The following is a 23,825-nucleotide window of genomic DNA, read 5'->3' on the forward strand; positions in this document are numbered from 1 at the left end:
GGATGCAAGTATGCAAAGGATCCGTGTAATCCTTGTCGCAAGAGAATTTTTATTTCGAGGTCATTTATCATGCTGTTTAAGATTGAGAATTATAAAGTTGTAAAAGAGGGAGATGCAGAGAAGGAAGTTTTCGCGGTGCAAGATTAACACGGCCGTGCGTCGCGATCGATCTTCCGGCACAATGCGACAGCGTCTAAATATAGGCTGCTGCCGAAGCGAATCATCGAATGCGAGATCGGTATAGGTTCGTTAGCGTGCAGCGGCCGATTAATCCAGCATCCCGTCGCGCTGGTAAATATATATCTGCGCGTATAAAAAGTACCCGATTACGGCATTACGGGCAGGACACCGAGCCACGTTGCCCGGTCGAGCAACGTGGAACAAAGATCCGGAACCCGCGTATATAATTCTACAGGGCCCCGGACCCCGCCACGGGGATCGTCGTGGCGAATCCCACGGCGCGTGTATATCATTTTTACAGCCCGGCATCGGCCACGGCGCTATCGAAGTTACGACCGTGCGAGAATCGAAAACGTCGAACGCGAGAACGGAACGAGTCCGATAACGGGCTGCACCGTAACTTGTCCCTGTATCGTGCTACTCGCGAAATAGCGCGTACGTGAACTGAAAGAGGGATGCGAGCCGATCCGGATATGCTGCCACGAGAACTTCCGCCCGCGAGGAGAGATCTCTCGTCGATCTCTTTCCTGTTCAGATCAGGAGCCGAGCGCTCCTGTTACTGCACGCACGTCGAGGTGGTGGTATCTCTTTCGATTGATGTTTTTTTGATGGGACATTTTCGCATATTAAAGATTGCAAGGATGACGCTTTTTTTAACAGCCTGAAAAGAACAGAATTTTTAATAGGCAGCGAATTTTAAATACAATTCCGAAAAGGATAGATAAATCTAAAGAAACAACTTTGCGAAGATTGTATGTAAATGCAATGTTAATGTAAATAATATAATACATAATTATAATAGCTAATTAATAAAGAATATAATTAATAATATAATATATTATGTATCTTTGTAATATTGTATATTATAGTATAAATGCTAACGTATCTTTGCTTGCGCTGACTTTTATGAATTTATTATTATATACATGGAAAAAAAGTAGCTGCCATAGCTAAAAACTGCGTGTGGTAACTAAATTCAGTCGTAATATATGGACAGCTAAATCTTAGCTGTGATACCTATTTTATCAGGTAAGGTTCCTAATTCATTAGCTGCAAGAACAAACATTTTGCTGTAGTTTAGAAATTTATAGCTACGGCAGCAAACACAGTTTTAGCAAATCATGATTAGCTACGGTAGCAAAAATGTTTTTCTGTGTACGTGACTGGATTGTTGGTCAGCTCAAAGGCATGATTTCCACATGGACACCCATGGAAGCCACCAAGAGAATTTGTTTTTCACAAAACTGGTCAACTATTCAACAAATCTGTTCAAAGACATTTCAGGACGTCATTACAATTTTCACGCTGTTCCGAATTAACGCTGCACAAGCTTCTTACCATTTAAAAGTGACCGATCTGGGCCACATAAGAGGGAGAGAGTGTGACGGCACTGCATAGATGTCCTATCGTTAAACACCTCCTTGTCGATACGTGACCGCGTTGCCTGCTTTTCAAACCCAGACGGAGGCGAGAACGGCTCGCAGCGCCGATTGTCCACCCCAATATAAACGTATCGCGATTCGCTCGCTGCACAATGCGCAAAGTTGCGTCGATCGGCGAGCAATTCGCTTCAAAACACACGCTTCTCTCTATGTTTTTCTTTTTTTAATAATTTTCAAAATTATTCAATAACGGCGACGAGAATAATATTAATAAATTATAAATATGTCTTTTATATACTCTTTGCTCATTTTGTGCAATATTCAGAATTGTGAATGTATTCTTTATCAGGAAATTTATGCTCTAGTTGTACCAATCTGAAGTTAATTAATTTTTCTGTTCTTCTAACTCAAAGTTTAAGAGACAAACATACTGAAAGAGTGAGAGGAGAGTGGGAGAATGGATCTTGCTGGATTTGGCGTCAGCAAGCTAATACCAATTGTGCAAACAGGCCTTCGCAGTTTCCGAGGACCCACGAGCGGAATGAGGCTGCGCTATCGGGACCACGAAAAAAATGAAACTCCAGCAGCATCCCGGGGAAACGAGACTGCTCGCGTGGTGAAACCCGGGCGAGCAATGGAAACGTGAGAGAGAAGTTTGCGCGAAGCGTGTAAGCGTGGGTGCTCGACCATTGGTCGACATGGATGCGACGAGAGATCGCCAGAGCTGTAGGTGGGATAGGAGTTTATGTCCGTTTCTCTCCTCTCCTCTCTCTCTCTCTCTTTCCCTCCCTCCTGCTTTCTCCCTGCTTCTCTCTTCCTTCGCTCTCTTTCCGCAAGTGCGGAATATGGGAACGAGTTACTGGCTCATTGTACGCGCACGCGATCGGAATCGACGGGAACTCGTTATCGCGGCCGTTCGCGTTTTCCATTCGAAAATTTCGTTTTCCGCTCGGATACGATATCGACACCGGGTATCTGTCGGCCGGGGTTGCGCGCTGCAGCTTTGCAGGGCTTCGCAGAAAGAGAGAGAGAGAGAACTGTTTTGCACTCGGGATCGAGGTCGAGCGGCCCCTTTTACGAGGCTATTTTTATCTAAACGCATCTACGTCTCCCGATCGGATTTTAAAATGCAATCGGCGCGATAACGAGAGGCGCTAATACCCGGATCGCCGGATCAAAAACTCGCTCGCTCGCTCGCTCGTCCGCGCGTTGCGATACAGGACAAAAGCCTCGACGTGGAAATCGATTAGCGACGCCTCTTGGCAACATATAAATCTTTTTCGTCATATTAAAAAAAATACGTTATACGCCAATTGCGAAAAAAATATGCGGTGACGGATGTTAACGAAACGCGACGCGAATGGAAAGACGAAAATGAGAATGCGGTACTTGTGAAAAGATTACTGATGGATATTGATGGCATGGGTAAACCTCAGTTGAAAAACGATGATTCTTTCGAAAGGAAAATTATCTTCACATAGAAAAGTAAAGTAATGTGACAAGGCTGGAGCGTAAATGTCGTGCTACTAGCTTGAAAGTACAATACCGTAGAGAAAAGCGAGAAAAAGAAAACCATCTAATTTCATTCTTTCCTTTCTCTAAAAACTTCTATTTGTACCACCTCGCTCAAAACATTCATTCTCTCGTCAATCTTGTCTAATTTGTCTTTCCTGTGTAATTTGTCGAAATGTCGACGTCCGATGAATATGTTAGCAAAAGAAACGAACAATGGGTTCACTAAGATCATTAGGAAAAAACTAAAAGGGAATCCTCCACCATTAACTATGAAACAATAAATCACGTCTCACAAATCCTATATTTCCATTCTCTAACATAATAAATATTTACATTCTAAGTTTCTAAGCTGAAAGAGCTAATTATTATTTCTCAGGATTATATTTCAATCAGGTAATTCTTTATGTGAACTTGTCATCCCACTCTTAACAAATTAAGTTTTCGATATACGAAATTAACACTTCGTTTGTAGCAATTGGTTTGTAACAATAATATCATTTTATAATAATAATAATATAATTTGTATAATAGTTTAATGTAGAAAGAATTCTACACGAAAAAAGTTTTGCTACCGTAGCTAATCATGATTTGCTAAAACTGTGTTTGCTGCCGTAGCTAAATTTCTAAACTACAGTAAAATGGTTTGCTCTTGCAGCTAATGAATAAGGAACCTTACCTAAAATAGATGTCACAGCTAAGATTTAGCTGTCCATATATTACGACTGAAATTTAGTTACTACACGCAGTTTTTAGCTATGGCAGTTACTTTTTTTCCGTGTAGTACTTTAAGTAAATAATTGACACCTGACTCTAAGATAAAAAAATTTGTTAACGATGCAATTACAAATGAAATTAAAAGATAGTACAAAGAACTGTAAACGATTCTGAATCATTATATATCATCGAAGGTTTTATCTTATCTAGTCGAGTGCCAACATAGATATTGTTTGCTTATAAACATGCTTTCCTAAAATGCACGCAGACGATCAGTAAAACAAACGTATGGAAATATAGTTTTTTCAACTGGAATAAAACGGAGAATTTTACACACGATTAATTACATTTGTACTTCAACTCTGTTCTCTGGCGAAGTAACCTGGTGTGATTTTCCCCAAAAACTTACGTTAAACATTCGACTAGCGTAATCCGTGTCTCGCAAGACCGGCGTTCGCACAGTTAAAACCTGAGGGGATAGGAAAAGAGCGGCAATCTGGAAAGCCCGGGAAAACCCGGGATCGGAAAAGTGAAATTACTTCCTAGAAGGGCGTTGGGAGGGCGTGGTTGGTAGGGTGACATGCCGATTAGCACGGCATGTCATGACATGACATCGTCACGTACGTGTCGTCGTTTAATGTGGAATAATCAGATGGAGAAAGTGCAACAGACAAGAAGCAAAATGGAGAAAGAAGGAAAGCGCGCGAAAAAGACCGGAAGATGCCGCGCGACAGAAAAATGGAAGGAAAACGGATGTAGATGGGCAAAAGCGGACTGCGGGTGTAGAATCCAGTAATGATGAAAAACGACAAAATCTTCCGATTACCTGCGTTCCCTCGGGTGTCCCTGGCACGGTTGTAAACCAGACATCGGGACGAAGGACTTTTATGGACGGCAGCTTTGTTTAGCTGAAACGGCACGATCGTAGTCCTCCTAGCCGCAGCATAGCTCGTTGCCGGAGCGGAGAAGTGAAGAATAGAAAGGGAAGAGGAATAGAACGAGGACACCAAAGGTCCTGGTCGTAGGACCCCAATTGGCACGATGACCGACACACCTATCTTGCCTATATTGACGCCAACGATTTATTAGCGAGTTTGAGTATCATTTCTCGGAAACATGGGAAGACAAAATTCTCGAGCTTTCACAGCTGCCGCATGCGTTATGATAATCGCAACGTCTCTCACAAGTAACACTACCCAAGTGCCACTCGCCGATTTTCTTGAAACTTTGCACACACGTAGTACATCGAAAAACATTAGACACGTATGTTTTTATTTGTGCTAACAACGCATTTTTAGGTTAGAAAACGTATTCGAAAATTTAACACTCTATAGCACAATGGTAACTAACGCTACTCCTGAGCGTTATTCTCTTACAGCTTTTACGACATTACTCTATTATGATTTCATTGTCTGAATGTTTGATATTAATTTTACGAAATTCGGAATGGCAGATTCAAAATCGCGGACCAAAATCGCCGAATTTTCAAAAATTTATTCAAAGTCAGTTTCGAAGAAGTGTTTTAGCCATTTTTGTGGTGGTTTTCGAGGTGACTGTTTACAATGTTAATAGTAGTTTGACAAAATTTCAAATTTCATAAACCTGTCTTCAGCAGATTAAATTGCTTAAAATTTCGTTAACTTGATTTGTTTGTTTCCGTCATTTGAAATATTGTCAAACTACTATTAACAGTGATCTCAAAAACCACTACAAAAATGGTCTTTGAACCTAATTTAAAACAATTGAAATTTGGGTCCGCCATTTTGGATGCACCATATTGAATTTGCCATTTTTCATCCTCCACCTCTAGATTGATATAACTGTTACCACAATCGTAATCACGGGTCTAAAACACTTCTTCGAAACTGACTTTGAATAAAAGTTTTGAAAATTCTGCGATTTCGGTCCGCGATTTTGAATCTGCCATTCCGAATCTCGTAAAATTAATGCCAAACATTCAACATTCGTGAATATGATTTGCGTATGCTTTTAGATTCAATCAAAATTAAGCGCATACGCCAATCAGATTCACGATTTTTACAACGGTTGCAAAGCAGCTTTTTCCGTCGAACGCAGCCAATACAATCATAATAGAGTAATGTCGTAAAAGCTGTAAGAGAATAACGCTCAGGAGTAGCGTTAGTTACCATTGAGTGTTAAATTTTCGAATGCGTTTTCTAACCTTAAAATGCGTTGTTAGCGCAAATAAAAAGACACGTGTCTAATGTTTTTCGATGTACTACGTGTGTGCAAAGTTTCAAGAAAATCGGCGAGTGGCACTTGGGTAGTGTTACTTGTCAGAAAGAGGCGCGCACACGCGAAGAGGACTCGCGCCGAAACTCGTGTCAGTATTAGTATTTTTCCAGCGGCGTGTTTTCCATCGGGCCTGGCGGGGCGCTTTAATATCTGACAAGCATTAAGAAGACAGACACGGCTTGATGGACACCAACAGACGAAACGGCCGCGCGCCGCCGCGGTTCAGGATCAGGATCAGCATTCGGAGGGATTCGAACGGTTGGCTCCCCCCCGTCGCGAGGCACGGCGGACTTCAAAGCCCTCGGAGACTTCATCATCGATACTTGGGTCCTGATCACTGCCGACAGATTAGACGTCGAGCATCCCGCCTGCTGCCTCCGCGTCTTCCTCCCCTCGTCGCCTTTTTCCCGCCGATCCTCCGCCCGCGAGGGATCGATCCTCGTTCGCATCCCTCCTGAAGCTTATCAGCTAATCTCGCAAAATTTTCTAGCGGGATTAGCACGAGATGCGGTTCCATTCTGTCTTATACAATTGTATTTGACGTATTCGGGACGTTTTTGATTTTTAATACACACCGCCGAGTAATTAGAATTAAAATTACTGATGGCCGAAAGAAAGAAGCAAGATCTTGCCATATTGATTCGACCATATATTACTCGCCTGAGAGCTTTTTCACCATCACGTGTCACCGCGGCTATTGACGTGAAACGGTGTCATACTTTCTAGCATGGCTTCCGGTATGCGTTCGTGTGCAACATTACGATGCCAGCTAAGTAGTGGGAAAGGCCGGGCCCTCGCTCTCGGCTTAAATGCGGGCCTACGGTAAAATTTATTACACGGAGCGTTTCGCCAGAGAGGGCTTCCGGGAAACACGATTGCCCGACGGACCGCAACTTGCATACGGAAATAAGCAGAAACCGAGCAGAAACGAGGAACGAGCCGAGCAATAAACGAAGAAGAGGACGAAGAAAAGAACGACGAGGAGGAGAGGAGCAATAGGGGGAGGAAAAGGAAAAAATTCCACACCGCGAGATCCTTCGCGGAAGTTGGCGAAAGAAGATGGAGGGAGGAAAAGAAAGTTTTCATTTGCGGGCTGCCACTGAGGTCGGGGGCTAACGGCGGCCTTAAATCGTATGCAATTGAGAGGCGCCGCTCCCCGCCTCACCCCCGCGCGAGGAGGAGTCGCCGGAAGTCGGCCAGCTCGCGAAGAGATCAACCTGTTGACCCAACCGCGATTGCCGAACGCGCAATTATGGCCGAACGTATCGCGTTCGCCATTGCCGTTTGTCCATTCGAGAGATCCACGGGACCCTCCTAATCACGGGGGAGGTGTACCCCCCGATGTTCGAATTTAATCGAGGTACGTGTTTCTCGCGGCGCTCGCGCCGTACTCGCGCGATACTGATATCATAATTGCGATACGGCCGATGAGATGCCACGTACCGTAATTACGCCTCGGATAGACATTACGTTCTCTACGACCCTCATTATTATTCTTATATAAGAGTCCGTCTCACGCGCGCATTGGGAGGGCCATATTTCTCTCAACACGTTGCGGATGATTAAGATTGATGGCTGACTAAACTCGCCAGGTATACGCGCACGTGTGCTTTCGCGCATGTGTGTGTGTGCCGGTTAAGATGATTCATTCCAAAAAGTATAACGTAATATTTTAGGGGCGCAAAAGGAGCGTCGCGATGACGCGGTCAATATCGTGCAAATAATTGTGGAATTGCAAAATGCCTATAAACAAATGCACGTGTGGAACACGTTCCTGATCGTCTTCCTTTTACATATCGCCATTAATTTCGCGGGGCATACGGAACATATGCAACGGAACGAAAGATATACTTTATTCGACCGAAGCAACCTTTGCGGCGTTGTGTAAATTATGTAGCAGGTTCTGTAAATTATGTAAGCTTATGTAAGGTTTCGCAGAATGAGGTTGGACGCACGATTTCCGGCCTAAATCATTATCGTTCCATCGATTATGTGTACAAATCGCTCTCGATCACTCACGTGCGTACTCGACACGATTACCATGGAAAGATTCTGCACAGAAAAGGAACACGCCAGGCGTGAAATAAAGGTCGAGTTTCGACAACTTTGTTCTTATGTCACCAAAGTTACCTAGGAACTAGGTAACTTATTGAAGTCACCTGCTGCTCGCAGAGAATTCTCAGCGCCATGAGGCCGGCAAGTGTCTCTGTCTAGATATCCTTCCCTGTGTTTTTCCAGGATTTTAGATAGGCGAACAAAGGTTCGCTGCATAAGTAACAGCATCAGGTTCGCAGCAGGTAGGCATCCATCTGCGAAAACGCAGTTATTTCTTTTGGGACTGAAATCTGCCATTAAAGCAAAGAATAATCAGCCTATGCATAACGTTAAGAAGATATTAATGTTTTCTAGAGTCTGCTTTGGCAGAATTTTCTTAGAAAGGATAAAATAAAAAGGATTAGGTCGATTATTTATCTTTCGTGTTGTTCGATTATTACTTGTTATTAATATAATAATTATTAATTATTATGAAATCACGGAACGTGCCAAAGCTTTTCCTTTTCCGTGAAACTTTCCTCACATATACTCGAGCTGCGGCAGGTTCTGTTCAGAAAACTCGTCCGTGCGGATTACACACACACACGCACACGCACACACATATGTATATATGTATTAATGTATATACGCATCACGTGCGGTATTAATATGGGAGAAAATGAGAGAAAAACACGGAAACAATAACGAGTTCTTAAAGTGGCGTGCAATTCCGTGAAAAATCTTTACACCTCGTGAGAAATGACGGTGCGATCTTAAGTGGACCGCTGTCAGATCATCATCGACTTACTCGCCCGACAAATGATCGCTTGCGATCATTGAGCGCTCGGCCGGGCGGTTTCATTGAAACAATGACGCAGGAATCCGAGAGATCGATCCGTGATCTCGGCCGAGCACCGACCGATTTTCCGGTGCGGTCCTTTTGAACCGCCCCCACGCGGCTTTCTTTTTTCATTTTAAAGAACGAACAGCGCCCGCACGTGCATGGGTAGTACAACTTGATCGCGCGGATCTCTCGAGCCGGGCGTCCTGAATCGCGGCACTCGCGTGAGAATCGCGGCACAAGAGATCCCCGCGTATTCATAACCGCGGCCGGCCGAGCACTCGAGCCGCCGCCGAGTACTCGAAACTGGCGGAACCAGCGGTATTCCAGCGGATGTATGCACGCGCATGGATTTTTCTCCCTTTATATCTGCCTTCCCCGAGACCGCGCGAGAATATTATCGGACGATCGCTTGCACGCATTCGGCAGCAAGAGCGGATAGAACGGGATCGAGCGGGATTTGAAAGAGGAAATATTATTTCGCGGAATTTCGCGTCGTTGTTTGATCGGCATTATTTATCGCGCGACGCGATTCTAATTCATCTGGGCGATCGTTCGATCACATCCCGTTCCAGGAACATCTTCCGTGACGGATTCAGTTTGCATCCGAGACGCGCGGTCGAGTCATGATCGCAGTTGTCGTTATTAGCGTCGTGGCGAGCCGATCGAATGGCGAACTTATTCCGGCGCGGCCGACGTGCGACGTAATTAATCACTCGTGCCGGGAGATTACGATTACGAGCCGTGGCAACAAATGAAATCGGCCCGACACATAGACGGCTGTCGAAGACGCCGGGATGGAGAGTAAAAAGGCGTCGACGAGATAAATATCTCGCAATTAGCGGAGCGTGACTGAGTGACGAGTGACAGTGGGCGAGAGATCGAAGCGATCGATTTTCAAGCGTCATTAAGGGCCGCGGTTGAGGGAAAGAGAGAGAGGACGGGAGGGAGGAAGGGCGCGCGGGGAGGAAAATCGGAATCGCGATCTCCGGCGGCGCATCCAGCCTGGAAACTGATAAATTGCGACTTCCGCCTTGCGTTTCGATCGTGTACCACGTAATTTCCTGCAGAGGAGCCGCCCTGATAGACGCGCGCGCGTCAGGGGGAAGAAGAGGAGAGGAGAGGTGATGAGAGGAGAGGCCGGCGGGAAACGGGGATGGGCGACGGGAGCCAACGGCGATCGGAAATTGGCCCGATGACATTGATTAAAGCGTTTAGCGTGCGGCGACAATGTCGTAATTATTAATTGGTGACGACGGCGACGCCATCGCCGCTGTCGCCGTCACGGCAAGACTCACGATCGCGATAGGCAACGTTGAAATACGGCTTGCTTAGGAAATTGGAGTCCGCGCAATCAATGATCAAACCGCGACGAATAATGACGCGAAGGATCCGATCGATCTGAATGAACGGACGCGTTCGAATGCGGGATGCTCTTCGGACCGCGTTCGCAGTTATCGTTACGCAATGGATGGAAGAGGAATCATGTGCGTGCGTTCTTCGCTCGTGGAAAAATAACATCGTTTTTTTCCGAGCGCGTCGGACCAATAGATTATCATTGGTGTCACTATTTTACTGCAAATCACGCCACATCGCGATAACAACGTTACGGCTACGTGCGTCTCGTCGCGTACGCACATTTGCGACGCTCGCCTGATGGCGAGTAGGCATCTGTTCAGTGAAAGATCGCGGGATGGTTATATCATTCGTGCTTTTAACATGAACGATCGTTGCCGTCGAAACGCCGCGGGCCTAACAACATAATCCCAATCGAGTTGCGTCCCGGCTCCACGTGCACTCGCGCTATCCGTAGTCGTGCAAGTTTCTTCCTGTTGTCCGGCGCGGATGATACGCACGAGGGATCGATCCGGTGGAATGCTGCTGCAGAAATAATATCGATCGACCGACCGACCGACCGACCGACCGACCAACCAACCGACCGGGGAAAAAAGACGAGAGAGAAACAGAGAAGAGAGAAGCGGCGCGCACGCGGTGAAGAAAGAGAGAGAGAGAGATGCGGCGAGAAAAAAATTCTTTCGAGGAGGGAGGAGGAAAAAAGAGGCGAGAGAGACGGACAGAGAAGAAGCCGTCGAGTCATCGGGCAAACGAGCCGATATTTTCGCACCTCGCTCGACCGGACGAACGAACGAACGAATGAACAAGCGAGCGAACGAACAGACACATGGACGGACGAACACTCAGGTAAGAAGACGAGGTAAGGGGAAGGAGGAAGACGAGGATGCGGGAGGACGAGAGGGAAGCTGCAATGAATTTCGCGCTACCTGAAGACGAAGGAGGCACAGGGGGAGGATTGCGCGCGAGAAGAGACGACGCGCGGCGGTGAAAAATAAAAGGGCCACTACGACTACCGAAGGGAGCCGTCCCAGTTGTCCGAAGAAGAGAAGCAGAAGAAGAAGAAGAAAGAAGAAGAGGAGGAGGAGGTAGATGCGGCGGGGATGCGAGCGAAGGATAGCGAGAACGAGGAGACGAGGGAGCCGCAGCACGTCGTCCGTGGCGATGGAGACCGGGGCCCGATTTATTGGCGAGTTTAAAAGAACTCGGACCCTCGACATAACTCAGCGTTCGCCTGATGTTGACTGAGTGGCCGACTCGGCTGTTGCGCGCGCGAGGCCGTAGGCGCGGATAGGCGCGCAGCCGTGCCTGGCCTGTCAGCTTCGGTCATCGTCAGGCACCTCGTCTGCCAATCAAAGAGCATTCACCGGTACTAAGTGGCTCGGCTTAATTAAGCGCGAGAACGAGACGCCGCACCGACGGTGGACGCGCGCGGAGTAAGCGAGCGGGACGAACGAGACGCTCCCTCTATGCTTCGAGTCGCTGCGTCGTAAAAAATACGTTTCCTCGTACGGAGACTGCGAACAAGGCGTCTCGGAAAATGATCACGATACGGCACGTTTTAAGTTTAACCGAATGGCATATTTTCCGTGAAGAACCCGGTGAGCCTCGAGTCTCGACCGATAAACCATGGATTTGCTGAGGCGAAGGTTGGAACTTTGTTGCTAGGGTCTGCTACGGACGAACGCGGGGAGATTGCGAGTTTAAGAAGTCGTGCGAATGTTCGAGTTAATGTTCGTTCGGATGTTGTAACGGGCTTGTAACGCATATATGTAATATGGAAGCGTAGAATATATTCAACGAAATTTTTTCCACACAAATTAAATATGGATTCTAGAAGAATCAAATGCCAAGATAAGGAACCTGCAATTTAAATTTTCAATATCGGCGTGATATGGAAAATTACGCCAATGCTCATAAGCCCCGTCAACATTGCGTCAACGAGAAATCGACGAGGGTGATAAATCAGTGGTGATTCGCGCTTCTCGCGTGCATCGAGAGGGAGTAACCGCCGCCTAATCCGGCGTGTCATTCGATCGTGCGGCGCAATAAAGTCGAATGACGAGCCAATAAAATATTTATGGAATCGTATGCAAGCACGGGCGGGCGGACGCGCGGGATCGCGCGCTCACCCCCTGGTGTTTCCCCCGGTGGTTACACGATGTTTACCCCTCGACAACCCCCGAGGGCCGTCGCTCTCCGACCGTTCTCGCAAATATACGTATTGTGTCGTGGCGAGTAGGAGTGCGAGCGGGAAAGACTCTCTTACCCCCGACATCCCCCATGCGTCGTTCGTTCCTCTCCCCATCGGCTGTCAGCATCGTCTCTCGATCGAGATCATTCCGGATCATTTTTCCTACATTGTCTTGGCCGACGAGGCTCCTGGGACCTGGCCAGAAACGTGGCCCACAAATAGCGCTCGGGGACGCGAGCGAATCAACTTGCCCTGTTACCTAATATCCTGCTTGCGATACTTTATTATTCCGCTCGCGGACCCTCTTTGAATTCTATTCATGCAAATCGCGGAATCGCGCGGTCCATCAGCAAACCAGCTCCAGTTAAGAGAAAACGTCTTAATTAGATGCATTCAGATGTTTCCACTAACATTATTGTGTTATGTTAATATAATTATTAATGGATTATATATGTATATTCTAATAAAACTACATATATTTTAATTATCGACTATATATTCTAATTAAAAGGATAACGTGATGGACCTTTCCCTACGTAACTGCTCTGTGCACCAAAACACGAGTAAACGCAAATTAAACTCGCTTCCTTGGAAAACTGATCGACGCAACGAGGTGCCACCCCTTTCATTGAGGCGTCCACGTGCTGCTGCTCGATGAATCCACGAATCCGCGCACATTCAGGAGCGAATCCTAATCGAAACTAAATTTTCCAGTCGACGCACGCTCCACGTCAGCGCGAGAGGAACGATCCCTGAACGCTTCGGTGTTATCCGCGACAAGTAACCCTCGTGCGGCGACGCAGCTGGAGCTAGAAATCCCTCCTTTTTTGCACAGCTGCCCTTACGATTCCTGCGCAGGAACGCGAGACTACCCCGATGAAGCACCCCACCGAGACGAATGTGAATACGCAGCTACCTCTGTTTCTCCTTCTCCCTCTCGTTCTCTCTCTCTTTCTTGCTTTCCTTTTCTCCGTCTCTCTTTCGCAGCATAATCGTGTCGAACATGGTAATCCTTTCTCGATCACGCATTTACGTCCGTCACGGCTGTAGCGTGCTCCTCTCTCTTCGGCGGAGAAGCGCATTAAAACCTCATTGGACGTTGAGTACAAGGGTAGCTGCACCCCTTCGCATTGCAAACGTACACGTTGGCGACGCCGAGGAGAAATCAAAATATCATACTACCAGTTCAAAAGGCAGGTTCCTGATATCCTAATGGTTTAATTAGCTGATAGAGGATTCCGGTTATTTGTATCTCTCTCGTTCTGCCCAACCACGCCATCAGAAAAAGAGGGACAAGGGCCCACAACGCAGATCAGAGGGATCGATAAGAAGACGAGGCGATGTCCAGGTATCCATTAGAGACTCGACGCGTCTATATTAGGGTGTTAAAAGAGAGACTTTGCTACGACGTCCGGATTGTCGCTGGCCGACAAAGAGAACTCTCGATAGTGTTATCTAACTCGTTTCTCTCTCTCTCTCTCTCTCTCTCTCTCTAACGAGATCCAACGATTTCGAGTTACGCATTCTTTCTTCCTCTCTCTTTCTCTCTTTCTGATCTGTCGAATATTATTTCGATCGTCGCACGCAGCAGTTGCATCGCGTGTCAAATTAGACGAGAAAGTCCGTGCTCTTCGTGTCGAGCTTCATTTCATCCGCGGAACCCCGTTTCCTGATTAATCCTTATTTGCCGTGGTTTTAAGGGATGTTGAAATTGGCTGTCGCTGCTACAATGTATCAGCGACGTGGCGAGAAGGCGAATTTCTCTCGCAATAATTCCGATGCGCCGCAGGGCTGCGTTTAAATGAGCACAAATGACCATAATGAGCTCGCCACCGAGATTCCGCTCGCAAATTCGGGGCGAGCATTCGTAAATTCGCGCGTGCATCCCGAAGACGAACGTTCTCAGAAGGATAAACTCTAATGTATGCAAATCCCTAGTGCGGCCGAAATGCGAGAAAGTAGTCGAAACACGGCATTCGCGGAATCGATTCATAACTCGGTGACCACCGACAGGATGCATCGTTAATAGCCGCGACCCTCTATACGGGGTGTCCGAAAAATCCTGATCGATAATACAGATGCATAACAAGATGCAGTTTCCATACCAGAAGCTTTTTTTTTAGATATTTTTTATTGTTTCTTGGTGAAGGATACACAAATTTTATTTACCTCTGGGTCGGGCGACTTAATAATTTGTATTTGTTCAGGGAGAATGTAAAGAAGCGAGAAATTCGAAATCTTGTCAGGCTTATAGTTTCCAACAAATTGATAAAATCCCAAGAGGCCACGGCAATTTGTAACCCGCTCGAATTGTTCAGATGTTTTATCCAGATGTATTTCGCACTGACGATTCACCACAGTCTCCGCTTCGCTCGAGGCGAATTTCGTTCTCGGCAGCGAGAGAAAACGAAAAATAAAATGAGAAACGGGGAGAATGACGGCAGTCGAACGCTATGTGTTTGTTTTGCTTATCTGAGACAAATTTGCTGTCTTGTAAGCGACACCGAAGGGTCGCCTTTGACAAACTGGGGTGCTCCTGCGGGGAGACGCGGGTATGTAACGGCACACATGGACAAGTTTCAGGCGTGTACGCGCGGGCGGTCCTGCCAGCATCCAGCGGCCGAAAACGTGTCCCCGATTGCCGCTTTTTCCTCGACTCGCTTTCTTCGCCTCGCCGCCACTCTCCCGAACGGTGTCTTTCCTTTCGTCGAGCGGCTCTCGGCACGGATGTCTCTTCGCTTTTCCAGTTTCGGCGTCGACTTTTTCGCGAAAACCGGGTAAAGCATCGTGCTTCTGGGCACCAGGAAGCGAACAGATGGTTATTTATTTCGATCGCCACGTCCGATGTTACACTGCGTCCCATTCACCAGCGAGATTTACTGCCGGTGATCGCTTCCGCGTGGCGAGAAATACGTGTACGCCGCGAGGGATACCTTACGCTCCGAAAATCTCCGAAACGAATCTTGGTACAGAGAGATATTTTATTAATCGCACATAAATAAATATCGCATCGCAGGGAAAGATGACGCAAATTAATTAACTCGAACTTTTACGCGCCGATGCTCTCCAGTGCTAACAAAGGGAAAACGCGACGTGAAAGGAAAACGCGAGACGCCGAGCGGATTTATAGCGCGCGCAGCCGTAAATCCGCCGAGCATAATTGACGCGGAATCGTGTCGCCGGGCGGGAAGGATCCGATCGGACCATTATTCTTCGGTCAAGCGGGGGAAGCGAACGGGAACCAGAGACAATTCTCCCTCCAAGCGTAATTAATTATTAATTAGGATTACCGTCTCCACTCGACCCTCGGGGGTCGACCTCTCGAGGACGACGACGACGTTAACGACTTCCTTCGTGCCCTTGCCCCTAAAAGCAAACGGCCGAGAGCGCGAGCGCGCGCGGGGAGACTGCCAAGTAACTCCATGAATTTTCCGGCTGCGCCCTCGGGGCTGCTCGTGCCCTTACGCACTACCGAAGGAGACGCGGGGCAAGGGCGGCAAGGGTGTAGCTTCTAATCATCCCTATCTCCCGGCCACACCCTCGCCCTCAATGACCACGAGGAAGACGATTGTCTTTCCCTCTTTTTCTTACTCTCCCGACTTTCTCTCGGTATACGACGAAGCTTCTTTCCGTTCCAGCCCTTCATCGCTTTTTTTCCCTTCTCCTCTTTTTTTCTGCCGCCGTTTCCTCGCCGTTCCCGGGGGCCGCGCAACAATTTTTCCCCGCTTTCGCCGCTAATGCGACACTAAATCGGCCTTAGGCCATCGAGGGTCGTGTCGAAAGGCGTTAACGGCTGGCTTTAACGTATCCTCGGATGCTCCCTCCGACGAGCTGCACGCCCGAGATCTGCGTGCGGCACGCGAGCTCGCGCTCTGGCTCTTTCTCTCTCTTTCTCTTCATCTTTATCGTTCTTAGTGTTCTTTCTCTCTCGTGCGCGCGCAATACGATTCGTAAATTTATACTCTAGGCGCTACCATTATTTCTCCTTTCCTTCACGAATACGCCGGTCGTGAACTAATTCGGAGTTCATTTAACCCGCTCGCTCACGGAACGATGCAGGCGCACGCGAGTTTGCGAATCTCTCCAAACTGGAGCGTCAATCCTCCAGGCGATTGATTTCGGAGGTAGCACGGCATTAAATCGATGTAATGACTGTTATGTAAATTCACAATTCTCGAAAAACGTCATTAAAGTCTCTAAACAACAAATTACAGACTGTAACTGTGTCATTAATTAATTGAATGCGAACTAGCGAAAAGAACGGACAGCCGCGCGCGTGTAAAGGAATGTGCATGTAATTTTTACAATCAAATTTATGAATAAGACATAATCTTTTTCATCAAATTACAGTACAAATAAATGGAATGATTTATCGCGGGAATTAATGAAGGCTGACAAGACGCGCGTCGCTCGAATTAATTGCCGAAGATTGTCTGGCGCGCGTGTACGCGTGAAAATACATTCATCTTACGCGGACGCACGTCGCACGCTCGAATCGTGACGAAGAAATCGACGGCGGGAAACGGAGGGCGCGAAAAGGGGGAGAAGGCGGAAGTAAATCATGCAACCCCCGTGACGACGACGTCGCCGCGATGACAAACGAGCGCCGTCGACGTCACCGCGCAAGAAGTGGAAGCGACATCTGATAACGACCTTAATCGCATTAAGGCACGTTCCCCGCAACCCCCACAGTGCCGCTCGTGATCGCGTCCCTAATGCCCTGAGAAAACCACCACAATTGCAGATAAATCGCTTCTGACCGAAAGTACTGGTAATAAGTAGATAGTACCACAAATCATCGCGTGGATATCGATACCTCGTCGCGATAATTCGGGGATGATTCTTCCTACAAACTCGTCGGAGAGTGAAACGCGAACGATATCGAACGGAGCATCGGAAAAATGGAAACTTACTGGATTTCGAGCGGCAACGCAACATGCACTCCATCTTCCATTGCTTCTCTGTGCCCACCCGCGCACAAACACGAAGCGAAAAGCACTCGTGCTTTCTCGAACACTCTTGGCCTTTTGGAGAGAATGAATTCGGCTCGCGAAAGGGCTCGAGGGTCACATACTGCAAAGCGTGGCAGCGTTTTTTGCGGTGTCTCGCGTATGACCTCTCCGAATTACCCTGGATGACGCGGGGGTGAGTTCGTGGGGGGACCACCCTCATAAATTAACGCAAAGGCGAGAGAACGCGGCGTTACGGGTGGGTGAGATGGAAAAAAGAGGAATGAGAGAAAAAGAGAGAGAGAGGAAGGAGAGCCGCGGCCCTTCGCGATCCTACGCAGGTAACGGCGACAACACGCGACAATATGCCGCGCGTACAACAAAACCATCCCGGAACACGAGAGAGCAAGTGTGGAGAAGAGAGAGAGGGGGGAGGGAGGGAGAGAGGGAGGGAAGAAGAGGGAGGACGGTCAACCCCCTTCGGCGACAATGCGACATTTCATTATTAACCCTCCCGTTGCGCCGCCGCCGCGTGCTCGACCCCAAAGCGAGATTCAAATTAAACACGCAAATATTTGCGTATTTTATTCCCGGGGTTTTGTGCGGGTCGGCCCTGCGTTTTGTTACCTGCTCGGTGCAGCGCGCGCCGAGTTTAATTCGTTTTGTTATAAATACATCAGCGGTCGCGGCAAATTACCTCACGAATGCACGGGGAAGCGGGCGGGAAGAGGGAGAGAACGGCGGCAGAACGGGGGAAAGAGAGACAGGGAAAAAAAATGCTCGCGCGAGAAAACCCTCGTTGAGCCGCGCCGGAATAGTGGCGCGATAGATTTTTCCGCAAAATTGAGTGAGTGCCGGCGAATTATACGAGAATTCATGCCCGCTGTTTCGGAAATGCGTCCGCTGTTTAACGCCGCGTCCCGGTTAAAATGGTTAAAACCTCCGCGGGATCACCTCGCGGATATCACGCAGCAACGTTGACTTTATTTCGTGAGAGAACAAAAGAAAAAAAAACAACCATCGTTGCTTGTGTGCGTCCACGTTGATCGGAAGAGCGCGAACGAGCGCAACTCGCGGCCGCAAAAATGCATCATAAAATCGACCCTCGATCGTTACATCGCGTTACTCACCATGTTCGCACGGATTCGGGGTAACAGCCGGTTTCAGGGTTCAACATTTTACGATCGCTGTCTGACCTGAAACAACATTAAACGCGAAATGTATCATTAGCGTCTAGTTATACGAATAATCATATTTAATTGCATACATGATTGCAATAATATATAACACAATACGCGCAATTTGTGACAACAAAATCCACCACTAAACGCATAATTAATCTCTTAATGGGGCCTGTAGCCTACGATCAAACGCATGCATCCGAATGCATCTTGCACTGATCCAGCACTCTTTCGCACGGACGAGCGAGCGGTTAACGAGCTCGTCGCCGTCGTCGACGACGACGAGGAGGAGGCTGTCGACAGTCGGCGGGGCGTATTTTCACTGTGTGCGTCGCCAACCTGTTAACAGTGACGTCAGTAAAGATAGACGAGCGACAACCGGCCATTATCGTCTCAACGTAGTCGACACGCGGGATGAATAATATACGCGCGTAACGAACGCGCGGGGCGGCGTCGACGGTGACAAGGTGTAGAGCCGTGTTGTACGACCGAGCGCAGAGCGCGGACATGCGCGTCGATACGTTTATTCGTGAAACGGCTCTCTGTCTCGCGCACGTGAACATTAATAACGAAACTCCCCTCTGTCTCTGTCTACTAGCCGCTGCACGGCATCGATACTCAACTGCCGCGGTATCGATACATTATTCGCCAGCGATCGAGATTTATTCGAGCTGTCGCCGGCGAAGAAGCTCGATCACGCGCGATTTTCGTCATCAGTGGCGAACGGAAACGGGTTCGCCGACAAAGTTGTAAAAAAGAAAGAGAATGGAAAGATCGGAGAACGCCGGATCGAGACGGCGAGCGTATCGGCTCTCGCGGGGCCGCAGGTGGAGCTGTCGAGTTTTCTTTACGAGAGAACGACTGGAGAACTTGCTGGCACTCTGTATATCGAGCGGTGTAGCAGGCACATGATCGCGCGTGTTGTAATCGCGTCAGCGAAAGCCTCTCGTCATGGTTGGAGCGCTTTAACGAGTTACACAAAGGAATGCAACCGTGCGCGCGCGCGCGCGCCCTGCGTGCCCCATACACACGAATATAATATCTTTAATGAAACGGAACGTTATCCGAAAGAGTCACGGGTAATCCTTTGATTTCTTAATCGGGACGCCGCGTGTTTGCGTGTTGTGACAGGGCGCGCATTATCGGCGCGCCGATTACGAGCGAGCCGTAGGTGAGCCGCAAGGGGTAAGTCCGTGAGAACCCCATCTGCCCGCGCGCGGAAAGGGTGGACGGGGAGCGAAGGGCTAGTCGGAAGCGGGGCGAGGAGGTGTTCTCTCTCTTACTCTTTCTCTCTCTCTCTTTCTCTCTATGTCGAGGGTGGAAATCACTGTCCGCAGGCATTACGCATTCATGCGTGCCGGTCGCGTGAAGCGTCCCCGCACACCCTCGTGCGTGCGTACGCGCGCGTATGTGGGAATGCGAATACGTCCGCCGGCGTTATAATTCGAGGGGTAGGCAGGAATGCGATTTTTGGTCGGCGCAATATGTCGCCGGGACGAGCGAATTCGCCGCCGCGGGAATGGAGAACGCGGAAACGCTGGAGAACGAGAGGGTTTTCCGATTTTCTTTTTTTCTCAGTGAATCTCAACGCCTCTCTTCGATTCTAAACCAGATGTGTTTGCCATGAAAAACGTAGATAATAATTTAAAAAAATGTATTTGCGTACACTGATAAAAGATATAGCTGAAATTATTATAATTTTACTATAATTTCTAGTATCCTGAGGCACCAAGCACAGTGCTAATGGTATAATGGGACAGTACAATGGTTTATATTATTAGTATTATAATTTATTATATTAGAATTTACTATAAAAATGAATATTCCGACTATAATTTTTTTACCATGCAATTAGTCAATTTTATCATCAGTGCACGTGATGTGCCGGGTACGTGGAGTCGTTACAACGGAATGGAAAATTGTAAAATTGAGATATTTATATTCAATGAGAGTCAGCGGTCGACGAGTTTGAGATCGCGACGAGCGCATGGCGCAAGTGTGGAAAAGGCGCTTGGAAATCGCGATGCACTTGCATTCGCGGAAGAACTCGTAAGGCAACGCGGGAGTAGGGCACCTCTCCGTAATCCGAGATTATTGCCGCGGTGGCTCCCGACGAAACGCCGAAACGAAATTTACACGGTCGCGTTGCAGCGTGGCGGCGAGTGTCGATGCGCGATTACCCCTCGTCGTGTTACGAATACTTGGTGATTCGAGAGTGAAATATCATCCCGCGAACACTTTGTCGTGCTACTCTACTCCGCTTGATCGAGCCGTCCATCCGCGAGAGAAAATCACAAGTAAACCGCGGGTAATATTTTTCTTTTTCGATTTTGACAGCTGAATCGTGATGAATGATCGCGCGCGATCAGGAACTAATTAAAATCATTTCATCGTAATTGGCAAAGAGCCACGTGAGCGCGAAGCACCGCGAGCGGCAACCCGCGCGTGCGATGACAGATTGTTCTGAATGACGATCGCACATTCCTTTCTCAAGTAGAGCGTAACTCAGCAGTAGGCACTCGGATTAATAGTCGGGCATGGCTCTCGGTCTGTTTTCGGGCACGAGGAGAGCGGCTGGGAGAGTCTTACTCATTCGATTTCGCCGTAAAAGTGTAACGAGGACGCGTCACGATAGCGAGATAAGTACGCTGGAACACTTAGCTCAAAATTCGTGCGTGTCGGAATTACATTTTTCTTTTTCAAAAGCGGGCTTCGTGGGTTGTCTAGGAGAGACAAATGTAAATTTCGAAGAAAATGTAACAAATGTTTTTTGAAAAGAACTTTAATGAACATTTCTAGACAGTTACTTGTCAGAAGTTACAATGTATGCCAATACATGACTAATTGTCGTATAGTGAGGACTAGCATGGGAGACGTACAGGTGGAGGAGGCAAGAGAGAGAAAGAGACAGAGAGAGACAGAGGAGAAGGAAAATTCGAGGGATCGGTGCGACCGGTACGTTCTTCAACCATTTGTCAAGGTGACAAGGCAATCTCACCCCCGAAACTTTCACCCCCTCACTCCCTCACAAGCTAAAGCTCGTCCTCTCCTGGTACGGGTATCATCGATCAAAGCTACACGGAGATTGGAGCCTCGCTATTTGCGGTCGAGAAAACCCACCCGCCCGCGGACAGGAAATTTCTGCTTTGTACATCGTACACTCCGCGCGCTCCTCGACAAATCTACGCCAAGATTAACGGCCCCCGTCTTCGGCCGGTCGTCATTTAATTCCGCGCGAGCGTTAAGAGGTCAAGCTGGAGCATCATCGTGACTCGACTGCTAACAACAATTTACTTGTTGTATTTGACGTAAAGACGCAATTGAAGCGTTCGTCAAAATATCGCGATCCACGTAAAGATCTGCGACGATCCATGATCGAGCACGATCGAGACCGCGGGAACCGTTTTTGCTTCGTATGCGACTCGCGGGGCGCCGCGCAAATGCCGTGTCCCCCGTCGCATAATCACTGTACTTAAGGGGAGTGGTTGTTCCACCCGTGACCGGGTTCCCATAACCCCATAGCCGCGCTATTAAATGCCGGAGCGAAATCACGTCGTTCGCGTCGCGTCCCACACACGATCGGCCGTCCGTTTTGGCAGGTGCTGCGTCCACAGATTTCCCATAAAAAGGGTACGCGCGCGGCGTTTAATTATGCTCCACCTGCCCCTGTAGAAATTCCCATGCCGGCGCGGCGAGGCAAGGGGGACATCCCGACGCGATGATTTCTCGTTCCGGCCGGCGTTACGCATAAATCGGGGCGAACGAGCGTTATTTAAATATTTATGACGATTGCGATTGTAATAGCGCGTAGACCCCTCGTTAACCCCCCCACCCCACCCTTCCACTGGGAGACGGCTCTGTCGACAACCTACGGATACCTCGGGACCTCGCCGTAACGTTATAGTTACCCGTGAAACTTGATTTCGTTCGATGAGACATTCGACATCAACTGTCAAATAAAATGATTTTAAATATTTTCTTCGGCTACAAGAGCTCCAAATTTATTAATCATCCGCGAGACCCGTTCACAATAGCGAGTCCCGATAGCACAATAGCAGCCGCGTAAACGAAAATAACGAATCGGTATGCAACCTCGGCTCGAAACTGCCGTCGAGAGCACATTGCGAGCTCTTCGCGGAACGCGCCGTCGCCGAAATTAAATATATTCAAGATATCGCGCGATCGCTCGAATCGTCCGTGCCGTTTCGCGTTGAACGCAAGGCCAAGGAAGGCCACGAAGACGATGAAAGAACGAAGCGGCCTCGAGATGGGAGTTCTTTTTCAACCCCGACGCGGGGTTAAAAGGCCCGGCCGGGCTCGACGCGGTCGAACGCGCCGCGGTGCCAGGCGTCGTCGTCGGTATCCGCGTGACAAATCGCCCTTTTAATCACGAGTGGCTGGCTGCCTCGAGTCATTTGGCCTAATGGCGGCCTCTTGTTTAGGCTCGCAACGTTCGCAACGCGGTAGGTTCCGTCGAGCAATCTCGTTTCGGGGCCACGCCGATACGTCGGAGTTTTATTCAAACCACCCCGGCTTCATCAGTCATCGCTCGCGAAACGCAGCGCGAGGTAACCCCTCCGATCTGACGTGCGATCCGCGATCCAGACTCACTTGGCCGGTCCGCATCGCAAAAAGACGGCAAAAGACCGCCGAAACGGGCTCGCGTGCCCCCCGACTCGTCCGCGGCCCCCTCGTCGGGCATGGAGAACGGTGGACCGCTCGGTGGAGGCTGATGGATCATTCGTAAGCGATACAAAAACGCGAATCCATCGTGCATCGGGGCGAGTGAGAAAAAAATTACCGTGTGCAAAACGCAAACTGCCTGGAATCGTCGCGTTTCGCGCTTTAACGTTTCCGTTTAACGCGAACCGGACTGCGTTCGCCCGCTGCGTAGTGATTTTCGATTCCGAATTGGATCATGAAATTATGAAATTGTCTTGTCTACGTTGCGTAATATGTTTTCGCATTCGATGACAAATATTCGCACTCGTGCATGCTCTGTTTTTCAGTTTAACATTTTCCTATATTCCAGTTTATCGATTTAACGTTTTCAGGTTCGAGATCGGAACACCCGGTCGCGACGATCCCGCATGTTTACGGGCACTGGCATCTAATAACAGCATTGGTAAAGCCAACGAGCCGTCAACCGATCTCATCAGCGGGTGAAATCAGCGCGAGTCCGCTTCGCGCTGTCCGGCACGTCGCTCGCTCGCTCGCTCGCTCGCG

At 48.4% G+C, this 23,825-nt stretch overlaps 1 protein-coding gene across 3 annotated transcripts in view; it reads right to left on the bottom strand.

Moving 5' to 3' along the window:
- The window catches only part of LOC105283718 (transcription factor Sox-2), an 89,725-nt gene that overhangs the window by 18,217 nt on the left and 47,683 nt on the right, over positions 1 to 23,825 (bottom strand). For 2 of the 3 annotated variants that reach the window (XM_011346706.3, XM_011346707.3), the window contains exon 2: positions 18,549 to 18,614. The exons of the other annotated variant lie outside the window; for it this stretch is intronic. In XM_011346706.3, coding sequence (XP_011345008.1) covers positions 18,549 to 18,614 — 66 coding nt within the window. The remainder of the gene's footprint in view (positions 1 to 18,548; positions 18,615 to 23,825) is intronic. 3 annotated transcript variants of the gene reach the window in all.

Source organism: Ooceraea biroi, chromosome 10, assembly GCF_003672135.1.
Source record: "Ooceraea biroi isolate clonal line C1 chromosome 10, Obir_v5.4, whole genome shotgun sequence".
Lineage (NCBI taxonomy): Eukaryota > Metazoa > Arthropoda > Insecta > Hymenoptera > Formicidae > Ooceraea > Ooceraea biroi.